The following is a 26,843-nucleotide window of genomic DNA, read 5'->3' on the forward strand; positions in this document are numbered from 1 at the left end:
TTTTTAACTGGTTTTTTATATTTATACTAATAAATAGTAAATTCTACTAATTTATTATATTTTTACTAATAAATTAGTAGAAATTACGATTTATTAGCTAAATTTACTAATTCAAAGGCAAAAAGTCAGTTACTAATTTTTAATTCGAAATTAAAAGCTTTCAATTAAAATATTCATTAAACAATGAAAATAAGTAGAAATTTATAAAAAGAAAATAAAATAAAAATAGAAAAAAATGGGGAATCAATAAAAGTCGAATTTTGTTACTCATCAAATGTTAAGAAATTTCCCTGACAATCGAGTGAGAGAGAGAAAGAGAGAAAGAGATTTCTATATTTATACACACGACGTTGATAAACTCATCAAAATGTGATTTAAAAATAATTTCAAAACAGTCTATTCATTGTAAGTTTATGTATATTATACAGAAAAGCCCTTTAAAAACTTCTTTTTTTTCGCCTTCTCTTTTTTATCAGTACCCTAATCTCAATATATTCCCTAGTCCCTGATTTATCATTATTCAGCAGGGATAAGAGTATCATCTGCGCGATAATGGAGCTCGAGCATCTGTCACAAAAGAACTCTCGCCTCTCTCTCTCTCTCTCTCTCTCTATATATATATATATATATATATATATATATATATTAATATATATATTAATCGAGATTTTCCAATCTCGTCGATATCGTCGTCACTGTCATAGGGCAAAAAAAAAAAAAAAAAAAAAAAAAAATCTCACTGTTGAAGGGCGATGGCAATAATAATTTTTCATTGAAGTGATTCTCTTGCCGCGCACACAAACCCAACTTATTCTCGTACTATATTATACTGTATCTCTTGTTCCGTTATGATTATAGCGATGAGTTGTATCAGGGCAAATGGGAAAAGGGGTTGAGAAAATTTGCCAGACAGAATGAGAGGAGACCCTCTTGCTTTTGGAAAAGTTCGTTAAAGTCGTAAAATTCCTAATTAAGATTTAAAGAACAGAGAGAGAAAGAGGAATTGAGAGTAGACGCTTTTTGTCCCTCGGGGTGATGTAAAAGAAACTTTAATGCAAATTAACAAGACGTTAGAGTTCTTATCTTGTGTCCCTTTGATAAAAGGAAAGAAACAAAAAAAAACAAGGGGCGAAATATTATTTATTACAGTCACTGAATTTCTAGCAATTTTTTTAAATTTATATTAGTATTATTATAGTAAATATAAATTTATAATGTATAACTTTTATAAATTATTATTTATTATTATTATTATTATTATTATTATTATTATTATTATTATTATTATTATTATTATTATTATTATTATTATTATTATTATTATTATTATTATTATTATTATTATTATTATTATTATTTTTCCATCAAATGACATTTTTTCCAAAGTATTTATTTTTTATTTTATATTAAAGTACTGGAAAAAATTATTTTTCAATTATATTTTCAAAAGTAATAAAATTCTTCGCAGAAATTCAATTATATTCAAAACTTTTTAGAAATATCAAGACAAAATTTCAATTATCTTCAAAAATAAAAAAAATTCTTCTCAAAAATATAAATATTTTCAATAATTTTAATAAAATTCTTGTCAAAATCTCAATTATCTTCATAAATAATAAAATTATTCTCTGAAATTCAATTATTTAAAAATGTTTGTAAATTCTGGTAAAAATGTCAATTATTTTCATAAATATAATAAAATTGTTCTATCTGAAATTCAATTATTTAAAAAAAATTTTTAATTCTTGTCGAAATTTCAATTATTTTCAAAAATTTTAATAAAATTCTTTGCAAAATTTTAATTATTTACAAAAATTTTAATAAAATTTTTTCCAACATTTAATTTATTATCAAAAAATTCTAAAAATGCGCGAATCATTTCAATTACCTTTAAAAATAATAAATTTTCTGGACAAAATTTCAATTATTTTCAAAACTTTTAATAAAATTCTTGTCAAAATCTCAATTATCTTCATATAAAGAATAAAATTGTTCTCTGAAATTTAATTCAATTATTTTCACAAATAATAAAATTGTTCTCTGAAATTCAATTATTTAAAAAAATATTTAAATTCTTATTGTCAAAATTTCAATTATTTTCAGAACTTTTAATCAAATTCTTTGCCAAATTTTAATTAATTTCAAAAATTTTAATAAAATTCTTCCCAAAATTTAATTTGCTATCAAAAATTTTTAAAAATGCGATTCATAATTTAAATTACCTTTAAAAATAATAAATTTCAAAATTATTTTCAAAACTTTTAATAAAATTCTTGGCAAAATTTTAATTATCTTCATAAATAATATAAAATTGTTCTCTGAAATTCAATTATTTAAATTCTTGTCAAAATTTTAAATATTGTCAAAAATTTTTAAATTCATGCCAAAATTTCATTTATTATCAAAATTTTTTTTATAAAATTCTTGGAAAAATTTCAATTATATATTCAAAAATTTTTTTAAATTCGAATCATAATTTGAATTATATACCTTTAAAAATAATAAATTTCTTGTCAAAATTTCAATTATTTTCAAAGCTTTTAATAAAATTCTTGGTAAAATTTCAATTATTTTAAAAAAATTTCCTCAATTCAAACATTATTCAATATCTACTATATTTTAATAAAAAATTTTTGCAAAAGATTTCAATTATTTAAAAAAAGAAGTGTTGATAAAATTCTAAGCAAACATTAAATTATTTTCATAAATAAAATAAAAATTTTACAGAAATTTAACTATTCACAATTTTTTTTTTATAAATTTCTTGGCAATAATTCAATTATTTGCATAAATAATAAAATTCTTTTTCCGAAATTCAATTATTTTCATGAATAATAAAACTCATCATAGAATTTCAATTATTTTTAATACAATTTTAATCGAATTCCTCGAAAAATTTATTTATAAAATTCTTTATATGAGGATTCAATTTTGAAAAACATTTATTTATTCAATAAATTATTTATTTGCATTTTATTTGTAATTAAATTATAAAATATTGAATTCTCCTGGAATTTTCTAATAAAAATTTATTTAAAAATGAATTTCACTTCAAATTTTACATAATAATTGAATATTAAAAGCATATTGTATTATGAATTTTCAACAATAATTAAATTTTCAATATTTTTGAAAATAATGACATTTTTTTGAAGATTTTACTTAAAATTGTATTAAAAAAAATAATTGAAATGCTATGAAAAATTTAATTATTTATAAAAATAATTGAATTCTTGAGAAGGATTTTTTTAAAATTTTTATAAATAATTTTATTATTATTATTATTATTATTATTTTGAAAAAAATTTTAATTTAAATTATTATAAGTTGTTGAATTTCATAAAGATTTTAATTTTAATTTTTTTTTTTTGAAAATCTTAATTCCTATGGAATAATAATAATAATAATGATTAAATATTTATATAAAAAACAATTATTGATGTTATCGAATAATTTTACAATTATTAAAAAAAATTCGTAATTAAATGTAATATAGAACAGTTGTTGCTAATTGGTATTTTTTGGTATTTTACTTTTTTTAAAAGTACACTTTTGACAAATTTATGTTTTTTTTCAAAATCGTATTTTTTTTAAAATTGTAGTTTTTTTTTAAAAATTGTAGTTTTTTTATAATTGTAGTTTCGTTAAAATTTTATTTACGTAATATTTCTATTTGTAAAATATTTACAATATTTCAGTGTGAAACGAATCGACGACAAAAATTGTTTTCCCAAACACCACTTTGCGAGGAATTTCGAAAAATAAAAAGTAGAGAACGAAGAGGACCACCACAATATTTATTGTCGTGGACAGTTATAAATCAGCAATTATAACCATTTTGGTGATGTAATATTGTCGGAAGTGAAAAGAAACTTTAAACACGTTTTGAAGAGGAGCGAAAAGTATACAATAGCAAAACCGTAAACATAATTTTTTTCTTCTCCTTTCTTTCCTTTTTTTTTCTTCTTATCTTCTTTTCTTCTTTTTGTGTAAATAAGTAATTCCCCCCCCCCTTTCCCAAGAAGTGGCAGTTTTCTATTCTATAGCTTCAGAAGCTAATATTTTTCACCAAAAAAAAAAAAAAAAAAAATCGTTTTTCTTCATCTTCTTCTTGAAAATTTCTCTCTCTCTCTCGGTCTTTTGGTCACAGTGTGAAATTTCAGGGCGTGTTATAAAAGGTTATAATATAGGCCTCCCGGAATGAATGGGACAAACGGGGATAATTTACGGTCCGTGGCAAAGTGACAAATGTGAAGGGTATAAAACGCGACGAGAGTGCGGAGAAAAACTTTTTTTTTTTTGAAATATGACATTTCAAAATATGAACCACGCTAAAAAGAAGGAGAGGGGGGTGGGGTGAGGGGTTAAAATACGATAGAGAGAGAGAGAAAAAAAAATTGATTTTTACTCAATTTACTCGTTTTTCGACAAACATTCAAAAATATAGTTTTCTTGAAATAGTTATTTTTAGAATTCATATTTGATTTAAAAAAATTTGAATTAAAAAATTTTAATATCTGTTATTTTTAATATTCCTTATTTTATTTAAAAAAAAAAAGTAAGTAAACTTATTGATTGGGGTAAAAAAATGTTCCAAAACGGAAGTTCCAAAAGAAAAAATTTCAAAACTGCAATGGTAGGAAAAAAATTTTTTTTTTCAAAATTGTACTTTTGTTGAATTTTTAGTTTCGTCAAAATTATACTTTTTTTAAAATCTGTAGTTTTTCTATAAAAGTGTAATTTTGCCAAAACTACAATTTAAAAAAAAAAAAAACAATTTTGATAAAACGACAAATTTTGTCAAAAGTGTAATTTTGACAAAACTATAATTTTATTGAAAACTACAAATTTTCCAAAAGGTTATTTTTGACAAAACTACATTTTTACAAAAAAAAATAAATTTTTTGGTAATAAACCAAAAGTTATTTATTTATTTTAATTATTTTACCGAAGGTTTTGAAAAACTACAATTTTCAAAGATAAACTTCAATATATTTAGAAAAACAAAATTATTTTTAACAAATATAAAATTTATTTTATTTTTCATATAGAACTACAATGGTTAAACTACAGATTACTACAAAAAGTAGATATTAAAGAAAATAAACAAAAATTACAATTTTTACAAAACTACAAATTTTAAAAAAGTGAAATTTTACCAAAACTACAATTTTAAAAAAATGCAAGTCTGGTGGAACTTTGACAAAATTAGAATTTAAAAAAAAAATCGCAATTTTTATAAAAAATTAAAATATTTTTTCAAAACAATAATAATGTCGAAAGATAAATTCTTGAGAAACTATAATTAAAAAAAAAACTACTGTATAAAACAAACAAATATTTTTAACAAAAATAAATTTTTTTGGAAATTTTAATTTTAGAAATGAATAATATTAAATATTATTATTACTAATTACTAATTATTATTATTATTGTTATTATTATTAATTTTCTATCAATTTCTGGCCGTTTGAAAAAAAAAATTATTATAATAATAATAACAATAATAATAATATAATAATAATTATTATTATTATAATAATAATATAATAATAATAATTATTATAACTATTATTATTAATAATAATTGCCGAAAAAACATCAAAAAACTTTTGCAATCAATTAAAAAAAATTAATAGTAAAGTAAAAAAAAAATGTTTTTCTCAATGGCTCAGTTGGTAAAAGCTCCGTTATTGACAAATTTTCAGCTCAAGGTTCGAATCTTCCCATTGATAAAATTTTTTTCCACCACATAAAATAGAAAATTCCATCATTTATAATTTAATTGCCAAAGTATAATAGTCTTGATAAGTAAAATAATAAAAAATTGTTATAAATATTTTTGTTTTAGAAAAAAAATAAAAAATTACATTTCTCAAGTACACACAACAAAAATAGCATATAAATTAAAGAAAATAAATCAAAACTAATTTACAAACAAACAAAAAGGGGAATTATTAGAGAGACTACAAGGAGAATTATATTGAGAACTTGGAATGTGGATAGAAGGGGGGGGGGGGGGGGATTTAAATGGCTAGAAAAAGTTTTTTGATTGGCGCGTGCCACCCTATCATGACATATGTATCCAGACACACTATAAAAGTTTGAAATCACCCTTTGCAGTTCACGAAAAAAAAATAGTCAAGAATCAAGATTGACTTATGGAAGAGGAAAAAGAGTCGATGGGGTGGGGGGGGGGTTAGGGTAGACAAGAGGAGATGGGAGGGAAAATTGTATATACGCGAAAAGGATGAACTCAATATATATTAAGATCCGCAAAAAAAAAAATTCTCCCTGGCAAACTAAAAGTTTCCTCTTCCCTCCCCCCCTTCCATATCCAACCCCCTTCCCCCTTTCCCCATTCCAATGATTTTACCAATCCCCAAAGCAGATCACGCCCGATCCTTTTTCTACGCCCGCCGATCAACCATTTCCACTTCAACTATTCGGGCTTCTTCTTTGGTTGGCAATTTGCTGAGACGGAAAATCCCTTTTCTCGAGTTTGGGTATTGCTGATCTTTTTTTTTCTTTTTCTCTTTTTTTTTTTTTTTACTTTACTCTACGTGGTTTTTTCTCGGGGAGAATTTTTTTCTCTTCGCATTTATTTAGTTTTTACTGAAATATTTTTTATTGGTGAAAAAGAGGGAGGAGGGGGAGGGGGTATTTTAAGAGAGAGAGAGAGAGAAAATACGAAAAAGAAAGAAAAAAAAATTCATTTAGTGGGTAAAGAAGGAAAAAGAAAGGAAAAATTTTATTACCGTTGGAAAAGTGAAATTGGCTCAGTTGGTAAAGGCACGATGTGTTGCGAAAGAAACAAGGGTTCGAAACCGCAAGAAGGTGAATTTTTTTTTCTTCCTAATTTTTACATTTTAACGGTGTAGTTTTTTTTGGGGAATTTTTTAGTAACTAAATTGTAATTAACTGAAAAATGAAATATTAATTAATTATAAAAAATTTTTTTGAAATTTAAAAAAAAAAATTGTAGTAATATAGAAATATTAATTTAGTAAAGAAAGTAGTGTTTTAAAAAAATTGTTTGTTGTCAATAGACCTAGGAATAAATAAATAATTAAAAAAAAATAACAAGTAAATTTCCCGTTTATGAATAAATAATTAAAAAAAAAAAAATAAACAATACAAAGTACCAAATAAATAATAAAAAGTACCGAAAAAATAACGAATAAATTAAATAAAACAAGCATAGAAATAACAAAAAAAAAATACGAAATAAATTTTTAATAATAAAAAATAAATAATTAAACAAAAACGAATAGATAAAATAATAGATGATAAGAAATGACGAATAAAAAATTGATTCCCTTCTAATTTCCAGAATACTAATTATTAAGAATAATCGTATTCAGTAAGAATACTAAGGAGCAATAATACTAAATTTTAATAATAATTAGAAATAATTATTTCTGTGAATAACACTAATTAGTAATAATCACATTTAGTGAGAATACTAATTGGCTATAATCGTATTTAGTAAGAATACTACTTAGTAATAATCGTATTTAGTAAGAATACTAATGAGCAATAATACTAAATTATAATAATAATTAGAAATAATTATTTTTTGTAATAATACTAATTAATATTAATTGTATTTAGTAAAAATACTAAGTAGCGTCCTTTACTAAATAGTAATAACACTAATTAGTAATAATATTAATTTGCTAAGAATACTAATTATTAATAGTCGTATTTAGTAAGAATACTAATTAGTAATAATCGTAATTAGTGAGAATACTATTTACTAATAATACTAAATTGTAAGAATAATCAGAAGTAATTATTTTTGTGAATAACACTAATTAGTAATAATCACATTTAGTGAGAATACTAATTGGCTATAATCGTATTTAGTAAGAATACTAATTAGTAAAAATCAAATTATTCAGTTATAATAGTAATTAGTTCAAATAATAATTATTAACAATACTATGAGTAGTAATACTAATTACTAATCTTATTACTAATACTAATTAATATTTTCACTAATTATACTATTTTCTAAAAACAATTTTATTCGAAAAAAATTTCGCTGTATTTAAGTTTCTTAAATTTTTTTTTAATTCTATACAGAAAACAAAATTAAAAATTGACGAGGAAAATAAAAATTTCCGATTGTAATCAGATATTATGCTGAGTGATAAAATAATGGAAAAAAGAAGAAAATAAATAAATAAAAAATGAAAATAAAAAGGAACACTTGTGAAATTACTTAAAAGAGAAATATAAGGAGACTGAAATGACGAGATATATAAAGAGTCGCGTCGATGTAACGAGTTTTCGTGATCCAATCTCGTGAGGTCTTCCCAAGTGACTCTCTCTTTCTCTCTCTCTTCTCTTTTTTAACTTTAACTATTTTCTTCATATTCTTTTTTTTTTAACACGAGAGATCCTTTCGTTGACAATAAAAACGTATCGTCATGTTCGAAACACCCGATACGAGATATACTTTGTCGAAAATACGATCGTACCAGATTCATCGGCATCCCACGCGTGAAAAAAAAAGAATTGAAGAAATAAAAATAAAAAAAAAATGAATAAAAAAAATTTCAAAGGTTTCCATAAATAAAATTCTGTAATTTTTTTTTTTATTTTGACTCTTTTTTTTGTAGTTTATAACGTCGATATATTATTTGGCGAAAAAAAAATTTCTTTTCTCTCGAAATATTAAAATTTTTATTTTTTACTACTTTTATTTATTTCTTATTTGTTTTTCTTATTATTTGTTTGTTAATTATTTTTTTTATTTTTTTTTATTGGTTATTTATTTGTTATTCTTTATTATTATAAGTTCATTCCGTATTTTTTACAATTTACTCAGTAATTTCTATTTTATTTTAATTATTTTTTGTGTTCTTATTTAGATACTTTTTTAAATTTTTTATTAATTTTTACTCATTTTTCGTTAGTTTTTATTAACTATTTTTTATTATTTTTTTTTTTTTAAATTAAAAAATAGTGTAATTTAACGATTTTTTTATTATTTATTATTAATTTATTTTTCCACAATGTAAACGAAGAAAAATAGAGAGAGAAGTAGAGAAAGAGAGAGAGAGAGAGAGGGGGGGGGTACCACTAAGTGTACAATTAACATTAAACAAATAACGTGATATATATTCTTGAGCTTGAGAAAACAGTAAAACACTATAAAAAGAAAATGCACGATTGTAAAACTAGAATATTTTACGTACCAATTAGAAGATATTTTTATTGGCCAATAAACATTGTAAAATGTGCGCTTCAAATTACACTCATGAATCATATCGCAAATATTCAATATAAGCAAAAAAAACAGAAAACAAACAAAAAGAATCGAAAAACGATAATTATCATTTTATTTCAAAATATTGACATTTTATTTGCAATCGCAGTGAAAAAAAATGTCCAATTATTTCATAATTAAAAGAAAATAATAATTACTCACATTATTTATTAAATAAATTTTTTTTTATTATTCATTTCTCAAATTATTTTTTTTTTCATTTTATTTGTTTTCTAAATTAAATCTGTTATTTTAATTACATTTTTTCCTATTCTAAATTAATTATTTTATTCTTGTTTCATTTTTCCATTAAAAGACAATTTTTTCCAAAAAAAAAAGGAAATCTATAATTTTTATTTCATTTTTTTCTATTCTAAATGAAATTCTTTTATTTTTATTTCATTTTTCCATTAAAAGACAATTTTTCCGAAAAAAATGAACTCCTTTTCGGTGGATTTTCGATAAAAGAATATCTACAGTTGATACAGAGACTCCCTACATTACCGACAGTTGGTAATAACATACAATTTTTTTACTTATTGACAGTCTGTTTACTAGTAGCGTGAATTGTCTATAAATCCAACATTAACGACAATAGTAAATCTAAAATCTCTCCTGAATCAACAGTCGAAAATGAAAGTTTTCTCATTTGCCAACAGTCGATACAGCGACAGTGGTAATTCACTAATTAATATTAGGAGTCCTCTTCTGACAAAGCTTAGCTACCTCAATGATAATTGTATGCATTATCGATAAATACTGGTTTCTACTTTACCGACAATCGGTAAATTTTTTTACTGGTAATTAAAATTATAGTTTATTTACTTCGTTGAGTATTTATACTACTTAAAATAATTACGTTTGAACGTCATATTTATAACTCGATTTATTGTCAATAAGGGTATGTTTCTACCTTACCGACAGTCGGTAAATTTTTACTGGTCATTGAGAATATAGTTTATTTACTTCGTTGAGTGTTCATACCACGACAAGTAAGTACGTTTAGAAGGAAATTTCTTGACATCTGGATTTTTTGTCGATATAAGTAGATTGACAAGTCGGTAAAGACACTTTAACAACAGTCGGTATATTACCATAGGAGGATTGAAAAGAAAGGTACTTGATTTATTGTCGACAAAGAAGATTTCTACCTTACCGACGGTTGATAGTTAAAAATTTTATTTCCCACACTAAAAATTTGATTCCAGATTCGATTGAAATGAATTATTTCTTTGCTAATTAGAAAATGAAATAATATTTTTACAAAAGCAAAAAAAACGCTTTTAATAAATTTGTCCAATTTTTTTTCCTCCTTTTTTTATTTCCTCTTTTTCCCCCTTCTCGTTATATAAATTTCGACCCCTCGTTCAACCCTTGTCTCCACACCCTTCAACATTTGGAAAACACCATTGGAATTGCGATTATGGTGGTAATATTAACTCTGTATGTGTCTGAGAGAAGTTTTTGAGGGGTGGGGGGGGCAAACCAGGGGTGAAGAGCACATTTTCATTCGGAGTAAAATCGGCGCCGGAGCTTATTGGGTTTATTTCTAACGGCAGTTCATATCTATTATTGCCACTTGCACTCGTTATATACATATATATATATATACATATATAGTGAGACTGTGGGGGTTACTTTTAGGGGTTTGGTTTGGGGCGAAATGGGGAGGGGGAGTTGAAAGTGCGAATAGAACCGAAAACTTGAGTCTAAGTCTATTAAGGAACTTACTTTAATGAAGGCGTGGTTCAATTATACTAATGTATATCAAATATACAGTATTTCGAACCATAATCCAGTGAAATTTCCCTCCCTCCCTCTCTCCCGCCCCTTTGTTGCTTTATTCCCTTCTACCACAGAAGATAATGTCTTTATATCGATTCGACTGAAAGTTTTAATTAATTTACAATAATCGTAAATTTCGAATTATTTCCTTTACTAATAACGCAAAAAAAAAAATTTTTTTTTGGTAAAATGGTCTCGTGGTATTGTCACAGTACTTGTAATTTTACACCCAGGGTTCGAAACTCGCTGTTTGTAATTTTTTTTTACTTTCATTTTCTTTCATAATAATTAAAAATTGCTTATGTGTATTTCGATAGTTTAGTGTAAACAAGTTTCACTTTGAGACGCATTGTAAAATTATAAATATTCGAATATTATTTAAAATAAAAGAATTAAATTGTTTTTTTTATACTCCATATTTAATTTTTCATTGTTTTGAATAATAGAAAGTAATTTCGTTGCATTAAATGTGTGATTCTTTAGAAAAAGAAGAAAAAAAATCCTTTTGCAAAATGGTCTCGTGGTAATACCACTGGTTTTCTAATTTTACATCCGGGGTTCGATACCCGCTATATTTGTAATTTTTTTCTCTCCGTTTTTTCCGTAAAAATTTTTTTTTGTATAATTTTGAAAGTTTAGCATTAAAACATTTTTAAAAAACTGTAAAAAAATGTATATTTTTTAAAATTTGATGTAGTAGAATTTTTGGAACTTGAAATTTTTTACAAAATGCTTTTTGCAGAACAATTAATTACTATTGTATTTGAATTAACTAGCATTTTTTTTTTGTCAATTGGGGTGAGAATGATGGGATTTTCCAAAGAGGGGGGATAAAAATTGATTTAAGAAACACCCCCACCCCTTTATTTCACTCTTATTCTTTTTGTGGTGCGCGTAATTCGTTTAAGACGATCGCAGTAAATTCCTGGGGTGGTTATTAGGGATGACGATAAAGCGCGGTTTATTTGGACGCCTCGACGCCAAGCGTCGTCTTTCGCCTGTAAAATACGAGCCGGAACTTTATTACAGTGAAATTTCATCGGGATGGTAAAATAAAAAGAAAATTATTATTTTTTTCCTTTACTGCTTTCAACATTACTGTGAGGGTAAAAAAAAAAGAATTAAACTCAACTACCACAAACAGGTCGTTAATATATATTTAATATACATTTTAATGTTTTCGCAGATTATTCCATGTTTGCAAATATTTTTTTCTTTTTTAATTGAGATGAAAAAAGATTTTATAAATTCTTTTTCAGTAAAATTAAAAAACCAATTTTAAAAATTTTGTTTATTATTTTTTTTATTTTGTTTATTTATTTTGTTTTATTTATTTTATTTTTTATTCTTTGAAAGGATTTAAAGTTTTTTTTTTATAGAAAAATTGTAACCTTCTTCAGTGGAATTAAAAAATTAAAGGGTGTTTTTTGCACTGGAATTGAAGAACTTAATTTTTTTTTTAATAAAATGAGAACGAAAATTGAAATAGAAATAAAAGAAGTAAATAGAAAAAGGTAAATAGTTGCGAAAATGTGTTTCTCTAGGTAAATTTGATCAAAAATCAGTTTGTAAAATTTTTTACAAAAAATTGTAGACACTAGCCGTGGGTAAAAGTCACTGCTTTATGGATTTTCGGTCCAGGGTTCAATTCTTCCTGAGGTGTAAATTTTTTTTCGTTTTTTTTCAACAAAGACATTTTTTTCTTTTATAATTAACAATTATTTTCTAATAAAACAGCGTATTTATTAATTTATAATTAATTTATTAATAATTATAATTTATGAATCCCCCCCCTTCAAAAATAAATCAAGGGTATTCGAAACTTGGTGGATGGAATTTGTTTTCTCTATTTTTACCCAAATGTAAAATTAAATCAATTAAAAGAATAAAAAACGAAATTATTTTGTTAAAAAATAATTTTTGTAAAAAGAAAAAAATTTTAATTAAAAAAAATTTTTTCCCTGGATAGAAAAGTTTTTTTTAATGGTGGGGGGAGGGAATTTTTTGTTTCGAAACGAATAAGAAGATAGGTTTCATCTCTCGGAGGGATTGCTTTAAAAAAAATTATTATACTGTGCAATGAATAAAAAACAAAAAGCAAAAAAAAAAAAAAAAGAAAAAGGGTTTATATTCAGGCTCGCGAGGCAAAATTCAATTACTCCCGGTGTTTAACGGCACTTAGCAATTTTCTGCGATACCAACGCGCGGTGAGAGCTCAGAATTTCCTCTTTTAATGGCTTCTCGTTGTTCCTCGGTTGAACAATAAAAATTGAATTGGCGCAACCCAACATTAAAGACCTGATGCGCTCAACGTACAATGTTTTGAAAACACTGCTTTGGATTTTATATCCTCACGCATCAGAGCAAACGTTCATTTATGTACGAAAAATCACTGAATTTCATTTTAATATCCAGATGATTGGAAATTTTTTCTGGTTTTTAATTAATTTTTCGGTAATTATTTTCTATTCGGTAATATTTTTTTTATTTATTCCATAATTGTTTGTAATTTGCGCGAGAAAATAGAAAAGAAATTCTTAAATTTTAAGTTTAGAAAAAAGTGTGAATTGGCCGAGAGGGCTAAGCGGTTGCTTAGAGGGAATGTCTCAAGGGTTCGAGTCCCCATAAGGGGGAATTTTTTTTTCTCTAAAAATATTCTGAAAATTACTCAAATATCTACTTGAATAATTAGAAATCAAATTCTAAGTCTAATTAACAATAATAATATTAATAATAATAACATAGAAAAGAATTATTTTTCGAAAAGTGAAAAATTAGAGTCTTTTAATTTTCCTTTGAAGACCTTTTAATTTCGCTTCTTACTTTTTTTTTTTGATGTGGAATTTCGTCTGGAAAGTTCGATCAGAGAAGTTTCCTTGGTTACAGAATCTGTTTTATTCTTTGTAGTCGGTCCTTGGGGCGAGATCGTGGCAGAGAGAAGCTGAGTAAAGTGTAGAAAGCCGGGAAAGATAAACTCTCTCTCTCTCCATGTGACTTTACCCTGGCAGTTTGAAAAGTTGTTTTATAACTTTTTTTTCTTCTCTTTTTTGATTTTAGTGGGTGGAGGAGTCGTTCACCAACTTCGACAAGGGAATCAACTGGAGGAGTTATGTGGTTTGCGATGTTGCCTACAATAACGTGAACAATTGGCTTTGGACGCCATTTATTGAGAGGGGACCCGCGAACCGGATGTACATTGAAATTAAATTCACGACAAGAGACTGTTCCCTATTCCCGGGAAATGCGCTTAGCTGCAAGGAAACATTTAGTCTTCTTTATTATGAATTCGATGCTGCCACTAAGGAGCCACCGCCATGGGAACCTGATAGTTATAAACTCATTGGTGAGTTTTACGGTTTTTGGAATTTTTTTTTAATTAAAAACTTTTTGTTTTTCTTCTTCCTTTTTTTCTTTTTTCATTTCCTCTAAAACATCTGTTTTTTCTTCTTCATCTCTTTCTCCAAAAATAGAAACTAAAAAACCGTTTTTTTCCAATCAATGTTTCAGGTCGAATCGCAGCAGGCGAGGGTCGTTTCAATACAAACACAGAAGTAATAATCAACACCGAAGTGAAATCAATTCCCGTGACCAAAAAGGGTGTTTACTTTGCATTCCGCGATCAAGGCGCATGCATATCAATCCTCGCCATAAAAGTCTACTACATAAGTTGTCCCGAGGTGTCAGTAAACTTTGCCCATTTCCCCAAAACGCCAACAGGTCGCGAAGTGGCACTCATCGAACAGGCAAAAGGCACATGCGTCGCACACGCCGTGAAAATCGAACAACCCACATTTTTATGCAAAGGCGATGGCAAATGGTATCTGCCAGCCGGCGGTTGTCACTGTAAACCCGGCTTTCAGGCCGACTCCGAAAAACAACAATGCAATCAATGTCCAATTGGACGCTTCAAGCATGAACCCGGTTCAAATCAATGTGAACCATGTCCAGCGCACAGTAAAGCACCCGATTATGGTTTCACTGAATGTCGCTGCGATTCTGGCTATTATCGCGCGCCCGACGATCCGAAGAAAATGCCCTGCACACAACCACCATCGGCACCACAAAATCTCACCGTTAATTTTGTCGATCAATCCACAGTTATTCTCTCATGGAATTCACCACATTTACTCGGTGGTCGTCTCGATACGACATATCGTGTTGTTTGCGATTCATGCAGTTCGGGCGTTAAATATATTCCCACCAATACCGAGACATTCAACGATACAAAAATTACCATCACCGATTTAAATGCAGTGACGACATATCGATTTCAAGTATTCGCCGAAAATGGCGTCTCGCAATTGGTCGGCAAAAGTGAATATGTCGATATCACTGTGACAACTGAGGCGAGTGTACCGAATTTGGTCAGTAATGTCAGAATTACAAGTGTCAAGAGTACGGAACTTAGTATCAGTTGGGACGCGCCTGTTGCCGACATTGCTGGCGATAGTGATCTGGTCGAACGTTACGAAGGTGAGCAAAACAATTTTAAACCCGTAATAATTAGAACTAATTTAAAATTAAGTTAGAAAAACTACCCATTTTTTAAACCTAACATCCAAAATATTACATAGTTTTATTTTTCTTTATCTACGTTACGAAATTTAGTCATAAACTTCACGTTTTTATGAATTTTACACACAAAAATTGATTTTTTAGTGTTGGGAATTTTCTTCCCCAATCGGCTATAACGGGAATGGAAAGATTGGGAAAAAATAAGTAAAAAGTCTATTTGAAATTTTTTTCTACGACTAATATTATTCGAGATAGAGGAATTTTAAGTTTTTTATAAGCGTTGGGCCGCGCGTTGTGAGCCGAACGCTCTCCCCCCACTCTTCCCGGCGTGTCCTTGAGACGCGTCGGCCAATCAGGGAACCGCTCCGCCCCACTACTTCCACACATGACGCTCTACTTATTCCCCATTTCCCCCTCCACAATTCATCTAAAACGCCTCAACCGAACATTAAAACTCTCTATTACAAAAACTTTTAATTCTATAAAGATTTCGCAAGAGCCTTTTTTGTTCAGAATAGTTTTATTTAGTTTATTTTTAGTTTACAGTTTTATTTATTTTTATCTACATTACGAAATTTAGATGTAAACTTTACGTTTTTATGAATTTTACACACAAAAATTGATTTTTTAGTCTTGGGGATTCTTTTACCCAATCGGCTATAACGGGAATGGAAAGATTGGGGAAAAATAAGTAAAAAGTCTTTTGGAAATTTTTTTCTACGACTAATATTATTCGAGATAGAGGGATTGGGGAATATTAAGTAAAAAATCTTTTGGAAATTTTTTTCTACAACTAATATTATTCGTAATAAAGGGATTTAAAGTTTTTTATAAGCGTTCGGCCGCGCGTTGTGAGCCGAACGCTCTCCCCCCACTCTTCCCGGCGTGTCCTTGAGGCGCGTCGGCCAATCGGGATGAAGCTTCCCCACTACTTCCTCTAGAATCTATTCAGTAACTCAAGGAACTGCTTCGCCCCACTACTTTCATACATGACGCTCTATTTGTTCGACATTTCCCCCACCACTATTTACCTCAAACGCTCCAGCCGAACAATTCACCGAACTTTAAAATTCTCTATCACGAAAACTTTTAATTCTATCAAAATTTCGCAAAGGACTTTTTTATTCAGAATTTAGTGACAATTCAAATGGGACAATTTTGAAATTCTTCTAAATAAATCTTTGATAATTATGATACTTTTTCTGAAAATTGAAACACAATTTTTGTTGTTTTTGCATGTTGTGAGAAGTTTTTTTCTTTCTTTTTGAATTTTTATTTTAATTTTAATCCTGAATGAAAAAAGAATGTAGTGATATTAACAGAGACGCTTCGATTTGTCTCCAAAAGAGCCTCTCTTTTTAGTGAGATGCTATCCGCACACGAATGACGCTTCGAATGCAACTGTCATTGAAACTTCGGATCTCTCAGCGACTATTAAGGGTCTCAAGCCAGGAACCGAATACGCTTTTCAAGTTAGAGCTAAAACTACCAGAGGTTGGGGCGAGTACACGCCGGTCGTTTACAAAAAGACACCCCATGCAATGGGACTCGGTGAGTTTCTTTTTTCAATTTTTTTTTAATTTTAAAAAATGTATTTTAATTTTAAAAAATGTATTTTAATTTTTAAAAATTTTAATATTAATAATTAATAAATTAATACAAAAAAAATATTTTCAATTAATTATTTAAAAAAAAAATTTTTTTATTAAAAATAAATAAAAGAAAAGAAAACAATTAATAAAAGTAGTCGAATAGTTATTGTTTATTTATTAATTTATTTATTTTTGGTTGTTTGTTTATATTTATAAATTTTTGTTTATTTATTTATTTCATTTCTAATTAAATTTATTCGTAGATAAAAAATAAAAATTAATTACTGAAAACAATTTTTTTTAAATAATTTGTTTTTGTAAAATAATATTTGTTGTTATTTATATATTTATTTGTTTATTTATTTAACAGATTATGTTGGTGACGAGGACAATATGCAGGTGCGGATCATTGCCGGAGCAATTGTCGCTGTTGTCGTTCTTCTTGTCATTATTATTATTATGACTGTTCTCTTCCTCAGAAGGTAATATCAATTTTATTATACTTGACAATTTTTTTTTATTTTTTTTTCTATTTTGTTTCTTTTCTTTATAAAAAATATTGATTACAAAATTTATATGAAATTTGGAAACATTTTTATTTTGCAAAAGAAAATATTATATAATTATTAATTTTCCCTATTTTTAATAAATAATAATAATAAAAAGTAATAAATAAAGTAAAAACATAATAAAAAATAAATAAAGTAATAAAAGCATTAAAAAAAATTAATGGCAATAGAAGTAATGTATAAAAAATAATAATGAATGAAGTGCGTTAGTGTATAAAGGTGTAACTAAGTGCTTGCTGCCTGATCAATAAAGTTAAGCAGCTTTGAGCGAGGTTACTATTTGGATGGGTGACCCGTTGGGAATAAATCGTATATTTTGGAAAAAATTAATAATAAACATTTTATTTCAATAAAAATTGCAAAATAATAAAAAAAATAATAAAAATATTCACTATAAATATTTATTTATTACAAGTTATAAATAAAAAAATATATAAATAAATAAAAATAATAAAAAAAATTGAAAAATAATAAAAATATTGAATGAAAATAAACAAAAAATAAATGCAAATAGTAAATGATAAAAATAAAAAATAAAATGAAATAAAATAAAAAATAAATAAAATAAAAATGAAAAATAGTAAAAAAAGTAAGTAAAAATAACGACAACAAATAATAAACAAAACTAATGAAGATAGGCAAAAAATAATGAAAGAAGTAAATAAAAATAAATAAAATAATTACAAAACGATGAGAAATAAATAAAAATAAAAAAATAAACAAAAAAAAATAAAAAAGTAAATAAAAATAATTAGAAAACGAATTGAAATAAATAAAAGTGATAAAAATAAACAACAAAAAATAATAATAAAAAAAAATAAATATGAGAAAAAATATTAAAAATAGGAAAATTAATAAAGAAAAAAATATTTTCCTCCCTTTTTTTTAAGTTGAAAAAATAAAATATTCCGCATTATATAATCGAATATCGATGCAGCAGGGCCTCTGACGAATGCAACAAGAAGCAGCCAAGCGATTGCGACACATTGGAATACAGAAATGGCGAAGGTACGTGTGTGCATTTTTTCCTAATTTTATTCTCTAAACTTCAAATATTTTATCTATACTCTTTCATATACCTATATATATATATATAATATTTTTTTTTATTATTTTTTTTTCTATAAATAGAAAATTTATTCACAACCCCTTATTGCTCTATATATAGTTGTCTCACTTACGCCCTCCTGTCTTGTGACTAATATTTGAAACCATCCCCCCCACCCCTCTTTAGTCTTAGCAAGTATACTATATATATATATCACACCCTCGTATATTATCTTTTAAATCTTTAATGATTTTCTCACATTGTTGTTGAGTGAACCCTTTTTAGACACGAAATAAAAAAAAAACTTGGAAAAAAAGAGGAAAGATAATTGAATTTTTAATTTTTTTTTTACTTTTTTTTTTAATTGAGATAAAAAGGAAAATTGTTTTAATAAAAATCGAAATTTGTAGAAAAATGTTTTAAATAATTCAGTAAAATTAGAAGAGAAAAAAATCAATTACTTCAATTAAAAAAAAAAAAAAAAAAAAAAAAAAAAAAAAATTAGAACAAAACTTAAATAAATTTAGTAAATTTTGAAACAAAGAATTCAGTAAAATTATCGGAGAAATTAGAACAATTTCCATTAAAATTATTTGATAAATAACTACTAAAATATTCAGAATGGTCAAAACAGAAAGAAAAAATAAATTAAAAAAAAATGAAAATATTTTGTTAAAAATTGTTTTTATAAGAAAATTTGTTTTCGAAAAAAAAAATTGTTTCAAGGGATAAATTTGTTTCAGTAAAAAAAATTGTTTCAAGGGCAAAATTACTTTTCGTAAAATAAAAAATTAGTTGAAAGAAAAATTTAATAAAAGCAAATTAGTTGATAAAGACAAAATTGTTTAAATAAAAAAATATTTTGAGTAAAAAAAAATTGTTTTAAAGAAAAAATTTAATTTCAAAAAAATTAAACAAATATTTTTACTACAAAAAATTGCTTCGGTAAAAAAATTGTTAATTAAAAAATTTGCTTTAAATAAACAATTTTTCCACGTAAAAAGAAGGTTCAGAATAAAAAAAAATCAATTCATAAAAAATTTTGTTAAAAAAAGAAATGTTCATAGTGGAAAAAAATTTTAAAATTGTTTTAATGAAAAAATATTTTTAGTAAAAGGGAATTTTTTCGAAAAAACAAAATTTATTATATAAAAATTGTTACAAAAATATTGTTCTAATGAAAAAAAAATTTTTAGTAAAAGGGAATTTCTTCAAAAAACGAAATTTATTATTCGAAAAATTGTAACAAAAATATTGTTCTAATGAAAAAATGTCGAATAAAATAAATTGTTCAATTATAAAAATAAAATTAAAAAATTTTTTTAAATTTTTTAAAAATTAAAAAATTAAAAAAATTGAAATTTTAAAAATAATTAAAAAAAAATATGTATAATATTTGGCTATGAGAAAAATATTGAATTTTTTTGACTGGCCCGCATTGTGTGTGCCATATTTTCTAACGAAATTCTTTCAATTATTTCTTTTCATGTGCGTTAACCCTAAACTATTGAACCTGCCTCCATCAAAAAACCTAATGAACCTAATGAAACAATGTACACAATCGCCTGCTACTTCAGGACTAGTTGTGACCTACAGTAAGTCAAAAATATCCAAGCACCTCTTTCAAAAAAAAAAAAAAAAAAATTTTTTTTTTTAGGGTCTCGGACTAAAATTTTTTTTTACATTTTTTTTCTTAGTGATTTTTTTTGTATAATTAGATTTATTTGTGGTAGTTTTTGTCACATTGCACCCCTGAGAATGAAAAATAGATTTAGTGAAAAAAAAGGAAATTGTAGTAAAAAATCTTTTTTCTTTTTTTTTAAATGCAAACGAGCGCATACGCACACGAAAAAAATCCGGGCAATAATTTACGACTGTTGTTCGTAAATTGTTTATGAATAAATGAAAAAAAAAATATTTTTGCGCAAATATGAAAGCAAATGGAAAAAATGTTGTTTTTTTTCACTTCGAAAAAATTATTTTTTTCAATTCGAAGAAATTAATTTTTTCAATTCGAAAAAAAATATTTCTTTCACTTTGATAAAATTACTTTTATTCAATTCAAGGAAATTGTTTTTTTCCTTTTGAAAAAATTACCTACTTTTCTTTCAATTCAAAAAAAATTATCGATTTTTTCAATTTGAAGAGATTTGAAATTAAATAAATAATTTAAGAATTAAAAACTTCATTAAAATTAAAAAAAAATTATTTTCATTTTTCACTTTAATAATAATTGAAATTTCTTTTATTACTGGGTTAAAAAATTATTTTTTATATTTAATTAAAAATTGGAAATTAAAATTAAAAATTGAAATTGAAAATTAAAAATTAGAATTGAAAATTATAAATAAGAATTTATAAATAAAAATTGAAAATTAAAATTGAAAATTAGAATTCAAAATAATTAAAATTCAAAATTATAATAAGAGATTTTCAATTAAAATTTTCAATTGTAATTAAAATTGTAATTAAAATTGAAATTAAAATTAAAATAATAATTGAAAAACAAGGATTTCTCAATATCTTAAATTTCGAGCACTTACAATTTTTCTCACTTTCAAATTTTGAGCACTGACAGTTTTTTCCGCTTTTTAATAAAAAAAAATTTCTTTCAAGCTTCAAATTAAATTAAATTAATAAATAATTAAATTTTATGAAATAATTAATTAATTAATCAATAATTAATTAATTAATTAATTAATTATTAATGGTTATTCATTTAAATATTATTAATTAAAAAATTTTTTTTAATGAATAATTATTAATTAAAATACTATTATTATTAATTAATAATTTTTAATTAAAAAATTATTATTAACTAATAATTATTAATAAAAATGAATATTAATTTAGTTTGATATTGAGGGCAGTTAAATATTTAACGCTTCAAAATTTGTGCTTTAGACATTTTTTTCAAAAGCTTTATCAGCGCTTAAACAAAAAATGTTTGCTTTAATTTTTTTCCAAATTTTAAATTTACTTTTAATTAATTTTGAATTAATAGTAGATGAAAGAAACTCAAACCTTTATTAAAAATTAATCTTTAATTAAAAATTGAAAATTAATCCTTCATTAAAAATTAATCTTTGCCTGATTAAAAAAAATTAATATATTCTGCGCATTACGCTTTTTTAAAATTTTTTGCGAATTGACCAAATTTAAAAAAAAAATAAAAAATTGAATGCTTTTTGTGTGCTTATGCGGGCGTGCGCGCTTTGCCTGCATAGTTTGGTTTGTTTTTTATTTATTGCATGCTGCATTTTTTCTAATCACTCACAATCGTTTTTTTTTAATTTAACAAGCGCGCTTGTTTACAATTTTTTTTATTTTTTCCTTTTTTGCAATATTTTATTTAATTGAAATTATTTATTTATTTATTAATAAATGAAATTATTTATTTTCTATCGCTTAACATAATTGATCTAATTAAATTTTTTTTACAAATAATAATAGTGACAAAAATAATTATTTATTGATATTATTTTTATCATTAAACAGAAATAAAAGTAAGAAGCAATTTTGCTAATTTAATTCTTTTTATTGCTTTCTTTTTATTTTTAAAATTAATTTTCTAGTTTATTTTCTTAAATTTGTTTAGACATTAATTTGCTAGAATTAAAAAATAATTTTGAAATTAATTTATTTTAATACAGTTTAAATTTAATTTTTCTTTTTTTTGCATTTTCTGTTGCTGTTTATGAGTTTATTGGTTGTTGTGTTGTTCACAGTGCACTGCAAAATGGACAGTTCACCGATTGTGACAACCCACACAAATAAGACGAAATCGTCGTGTAAGTTTTTTTTCTGTTGCTTTTTGAAAAAAGGTGAAATTATCTTTTTTTTTTGGAAAAATTTTAACACCTTTAATAATCGAGCGCATTTTTTGCATTTTGCATTTTAAAATTTTAAACGTTTCGAAAAAAAATGTTAAAGATTTTTTAGGCGTTTTAAAAACAAAATCTAAGTATTTTATAAACAAAATGCTACAAATAAAGCGTTGAAACTTTTAGCATCGTCAAAATGAAGCGCTAGAGAAAAGTCTTAATGATTTTTTTTTATTTTTTAAGCGACTCAAAATGCAAAATAACAAAAAATTAAATAGAAATAAAATTTTTTAAACAAGCGCTTTTGTTTTTTTTTTATTAAAAAAAAAAAAAATTGTTAACAATTAAAAAAATAAATAATATAAAAATATTTTTCTAAAATATTTTTATTTTTTTTTTATTTGTTTTGAAATATTTTTTTTTGCACGAACACTTTTTGTTTTCTTCTAGATTTTTAGTCTTTATTGGAATGAAGCATGATCCTTGCATCTTCTTTTTATTATTCTTTAATAATATATAAATATTTGTTATACAATTGTTTAATATCAAGGGAAATGTTATTCAATTTTTAATCGAATTTTGATGTCTGTTATTTTTTTTATATATAATATAATATATTTTTATAAATTTCATGGAAAAAAAAATTTTTACGAATCTCGTTTTCAAAGAAAGGGAAATGAAATTCCGTCCAATGAATTATTAATCGTCTAATTAACTAAGCAATGAAAAAATTTTCTATTTTTCAATTATTGAATAAAGTTAATTAAAAATTTTTACTTTCGTCAATTAAAATTTTTTAGTGGAAAATTTTTACTTTTGTGAATTAAAATTAAAAAAAAAATTTTTTTGTTTAATATTTTAAATTATTTAATACAAACGGGCAAAAAATATTGTAATTTCAACTATAAATAAAATGTTTTACTTTTGATAAATTTAATTATTTTTCTTCTATTAATTAAAATATAAAATAAATCCTAAACAAAAAAAAATTCCAATTTCTTTGAAAACGAGAACAGTAAAAAAAGAAATTTCAATTCAATTCGATTTCAGCGCAAAATTCAAATAAAAAAAAATTAATTACAAACTTTATTTACAAAATTAAATACAAAAAAAATAAAGATTCACTCAAAATATTAAAAAGAGAAAAAAAATTCAAAAAAAAATCAAAGGAAAAAAATAATAAAGAGAGAATTATTGTATGAGAAAAGAAAATCTCCGGAGACAATGGAATTAGTACGTCAATAAAAGTCACAATAATAAGCGGCTTGAGCGCAAAGTAAATAATAATTAGTTGTATTAGAAAGTTAATAAGCACATATTTCCAGTGACAGTTAAACAATGACGTAAGTTTAATAAAAATTTGTAAACAAAAAAGAAGAGGAAAAAAAACAAAATAAATTAAATTACACGCTACGGTAATTTATTATTTATTACTTTGTTAGAATTTCGTAATTATTAATTTCTGCACAATAAATAAAAAAAAAGTTTGTCTCTTATAAATGAAATTTGCGCAAATTTTGCGCTGAAATCGATTTGTTCCAATGAATTCAACTGTTTCAGTTGAATTGTATTGCAATGTTTACTGACAAATAAAAAATAAAAAAAAATATTACAATTTTATCTTTGACACTTTTTGAAAAAATTTTTTTTTAAGCAAAAAATAAAAATATGCATGAAAATTTTTTTTTGGCTGTACTCGAATCTTTGGCGGCTGACAAAAAAAAGTGAAAATTAAAAAATTTTCACTTGAAACTCAATGTCTTGGAATTTGGGATATTTTTTGGAAAAATTGTATTTTTTGCGTGTTCTCGATAAAAAAGGATTGTTTAGGGACAACATTTTTATGGTGTTTTGGTTTGATTTTTTATTTTTTGAAAATTTATTCTTTTATTCTTTTATTTTTCATTCAAAATTTCTAAGTTTTAACTTCTTTTTATTTTTAATTATTATTTTTCCTTTTATTTTTCAATTTTATTTTTTAATATTCGATTTTATTCACTTTTTTCAATTTTTTTTATTTCATTTTTTAAATTATTTAAAACTTTGTGTAATTTTATAAATAAATTATTTTTATTTATTTTCGTTTTAATTTTTATAATAAATCAACTTTTTATTGAATTTTTATTTTCAATTATTCGCTTAACTTTTTTTAATTGTTTTAAATATTGTTAATTTTACTATTTTATTTATTAAATATTTTGTTTGTTTCATTTCTTTAATTAACTTTATTATTTTATTATTTATTAATAATTGAATATAAATATATTTTGTTAAATTATTTTTGAATTTATTTTATATTTTTAATTAACATTTTCATTTGTTTCATATTAAAAACTTTTTAAATTTTAAATTTATTTATTAATTCTTAATTATTAAAGCAAAATTAATTTTTAAGAAATTTTTAATTTGTTTTACTCTCTGTTTAATTAATTAATTTATAATTTCTTTATTTTTATTGCATATAATTTATTTAATATTAAAAAATTATTATTATTATGATTATTTTATATCATTATTAATTATTGTTTACATTTTTTATTTATTTACATTTTTAATTTTTAGTTTATACTTTATTATTTTTTTTTTAAATTAAACAATATTTTTTAATATTTCGTTTTTAATAATTATTTTTTATTCTTTTTTTAATAATCATTTTTTTTAATAATTATTTTGTATTAATATGTATTTATTTCTTTAATTTTTATTTTTATAACTTTTTATTAATATTTGTTTATAAATTTTTTTATTCACATTTTATTTCAATACGTGGTTAAAAAATTAAATTACAGTATTAACAATTAACTGATCGAAAAATTTGGAATTGGGTTATGAAAAATTTAAATAAAATAAAATTATTTTGAAATTTAAAAAAAATAGTGAAATTGAGAAACGTTGATATAACTGAAAATTAAATTAAAATGAAAAAATAAAAGAAAAAATTTCCGTCAAAAATTCACAAGGTCGGCCCCGTTGTAAATATAATGAACTCTGTTTTCGTGACATTGCAGTGACAACGCCTCTCTTCACACCTGCAGTGGGAGTCGCTGGCGCGGGTGCTGGTGGTGCAGGGGGCGCGAGCTCCAGGAGTTACGTTGATCCTCACACTTACGAGGATCCAAATCAAGCAGTTCGTGAATTTGCCCGTGAAATTGACGCTGGATATATCACGATAGAGGCAATTATAGGTAAGATTTTCTTCTCGATAGATAGTTTTTTGCCAATTTTATAATTTTCCCTTTAATTTTTTCCTTTGGTTATAGTTTAATTGGATAGATAATGAAAAACTAAAGAAAAAAATGTCTTTGGAATTTTTCTCTAGAGCGAAATCTCTTTGATTTAGAGGGATTTTAAGATTTGAAATTGTGTTCGGCCTCGCGTTCAACTAGCCGAACGCGCTCCCCACTTTTTCTTGTTAATTGCTCTCCCTACTTTTCCGCGAATTCTCCAGCACCGGACAATTGGGGACCGTCACATTTTTTCTCCTCCCACTTTTTCATCCCGTTGGATCTAGAACAATTTACGCCAGAACGCTTTGGCCGAACCTATAGAACAAACTTTAAATCACTCCAGCTCTTAAAGTACAAATTATATCAAAATTTCTCCAAAGACTTTTTTTCTCAGAATTTCACAACGAATCGAATGATACTATTTACGATTTTTTTTAAACACGAAATACATTTTTTTGCATCTATTTACAGGTGGAGGTGAATTCGGTGACGTGTGCCGTGGAAAATTAAAATTACCACCCGACGGTCGATCGGAAATTGACGTGGCAATAAAGACATTGAAGCCGGGCTCAGCCGATAAGGCGCGCAACGACTTCCTGACTGAAGCATCGATAATGGGTCAGTTTGAGCACCCCAATGTGATATTCCTTCAGGGGGTGGTGACCAAGAGTAATCCAGTGATGATTATCACTGAATTCATGGAGAATGGAAGTCTCGATACATTTTTACGCGCAAACGATGGTAAATTTCAAGTTCTTCAACTTGTTGGAATGTTGCGTGGCATTGCAAGCGGTATGCAGTATCTCGCCGAAATGAATTATGTGCATCGTGATCTTGCCGCGAGAAATGTCCTCGTCAATGCTGCTCTAGTATGCAAAATTGCCGATTTTGGCTTGAGTCGCGAGATCGAGAGCGCGACGGAGGGAGCGTACACGACAAGGGTAAGTAGCGAAAAGAAATAATATAAATTTTTTTAAATTTAATTATAATTGTCTATAGCTTTTAC

At 24.9% G+C, this 26,843-nt stretch overlaps 1 protein-coding gene across 20 annotated transcripts in view; it reads left to right on the forward strand.

Annotated features, from left to right (window-relative positions):
- The window catches only part of LOC122503614 (ephrin type-B receptor 1-B), a 162,607-nt gene that overhangs the window by 118,815 nt on the left and 16,949 nt on the right, over nt 1–26,843 (forward strand). For 3 of the 20 annotated variants that reach the window (XM_043614213.1, XM_043614211.1, XM_043614210.1), the window contains 9 exons: nt 14,120–14,405; nt 14,570–15,535; nt 16,925–17,128; nt 17,540–17,651; nt 18,676–18,746; nt 20,364–20,381; nt 22,515–22,577; nt 25,619–25,795; nt 26,309–26,778. In XM_043614213.1, coding sequence (XP_043470148.1) covers nt 14,120–14,405; nt 14,570–15,535; nt 16,925–17,128; nt 17,540–17,651; nt 18,676–18,746; nt 20,364–20,381; nt 22,515–22,577; nt 25,619–25,795; nt 26,309–26,778 — 2,367 coding nt within the window. The remainder of the gene's footprint in view (nt 1–14,119; nt 14,406–14,569; nt 15,536–16,924; nt 17,129–17,539; nt 17,652–18,675; nt 18,747–20,363; nt 20,382–22,514; nt 22,578–25,618; nt 25,796–26,308; nt 26,779–26,843) is intronic. The other 17 variants (XM_043614215.1, XM_043614216.1, XM_043614219.1 and 14 more) reach the window with 16 other exon arrangements.

The sequence above is a fragment of the Leptopilina heterotoma genome, unplaced genomic scaffold (genome assembly GCF_015476425.1).
Source record: "Leptopilina heterotoma isolate Lh14 unplaced genomic scaffold, ASM1547642v1 Lhet_265, whole genome shotgun sequence".
Taxonomy (NCBI): domain Eukaryota; kingdom Metazoa; phylum Arthropoda; class Insecta; order Hymenoptera; family Figitidae; genus Leptopilina; species Leptopilina heterotoma.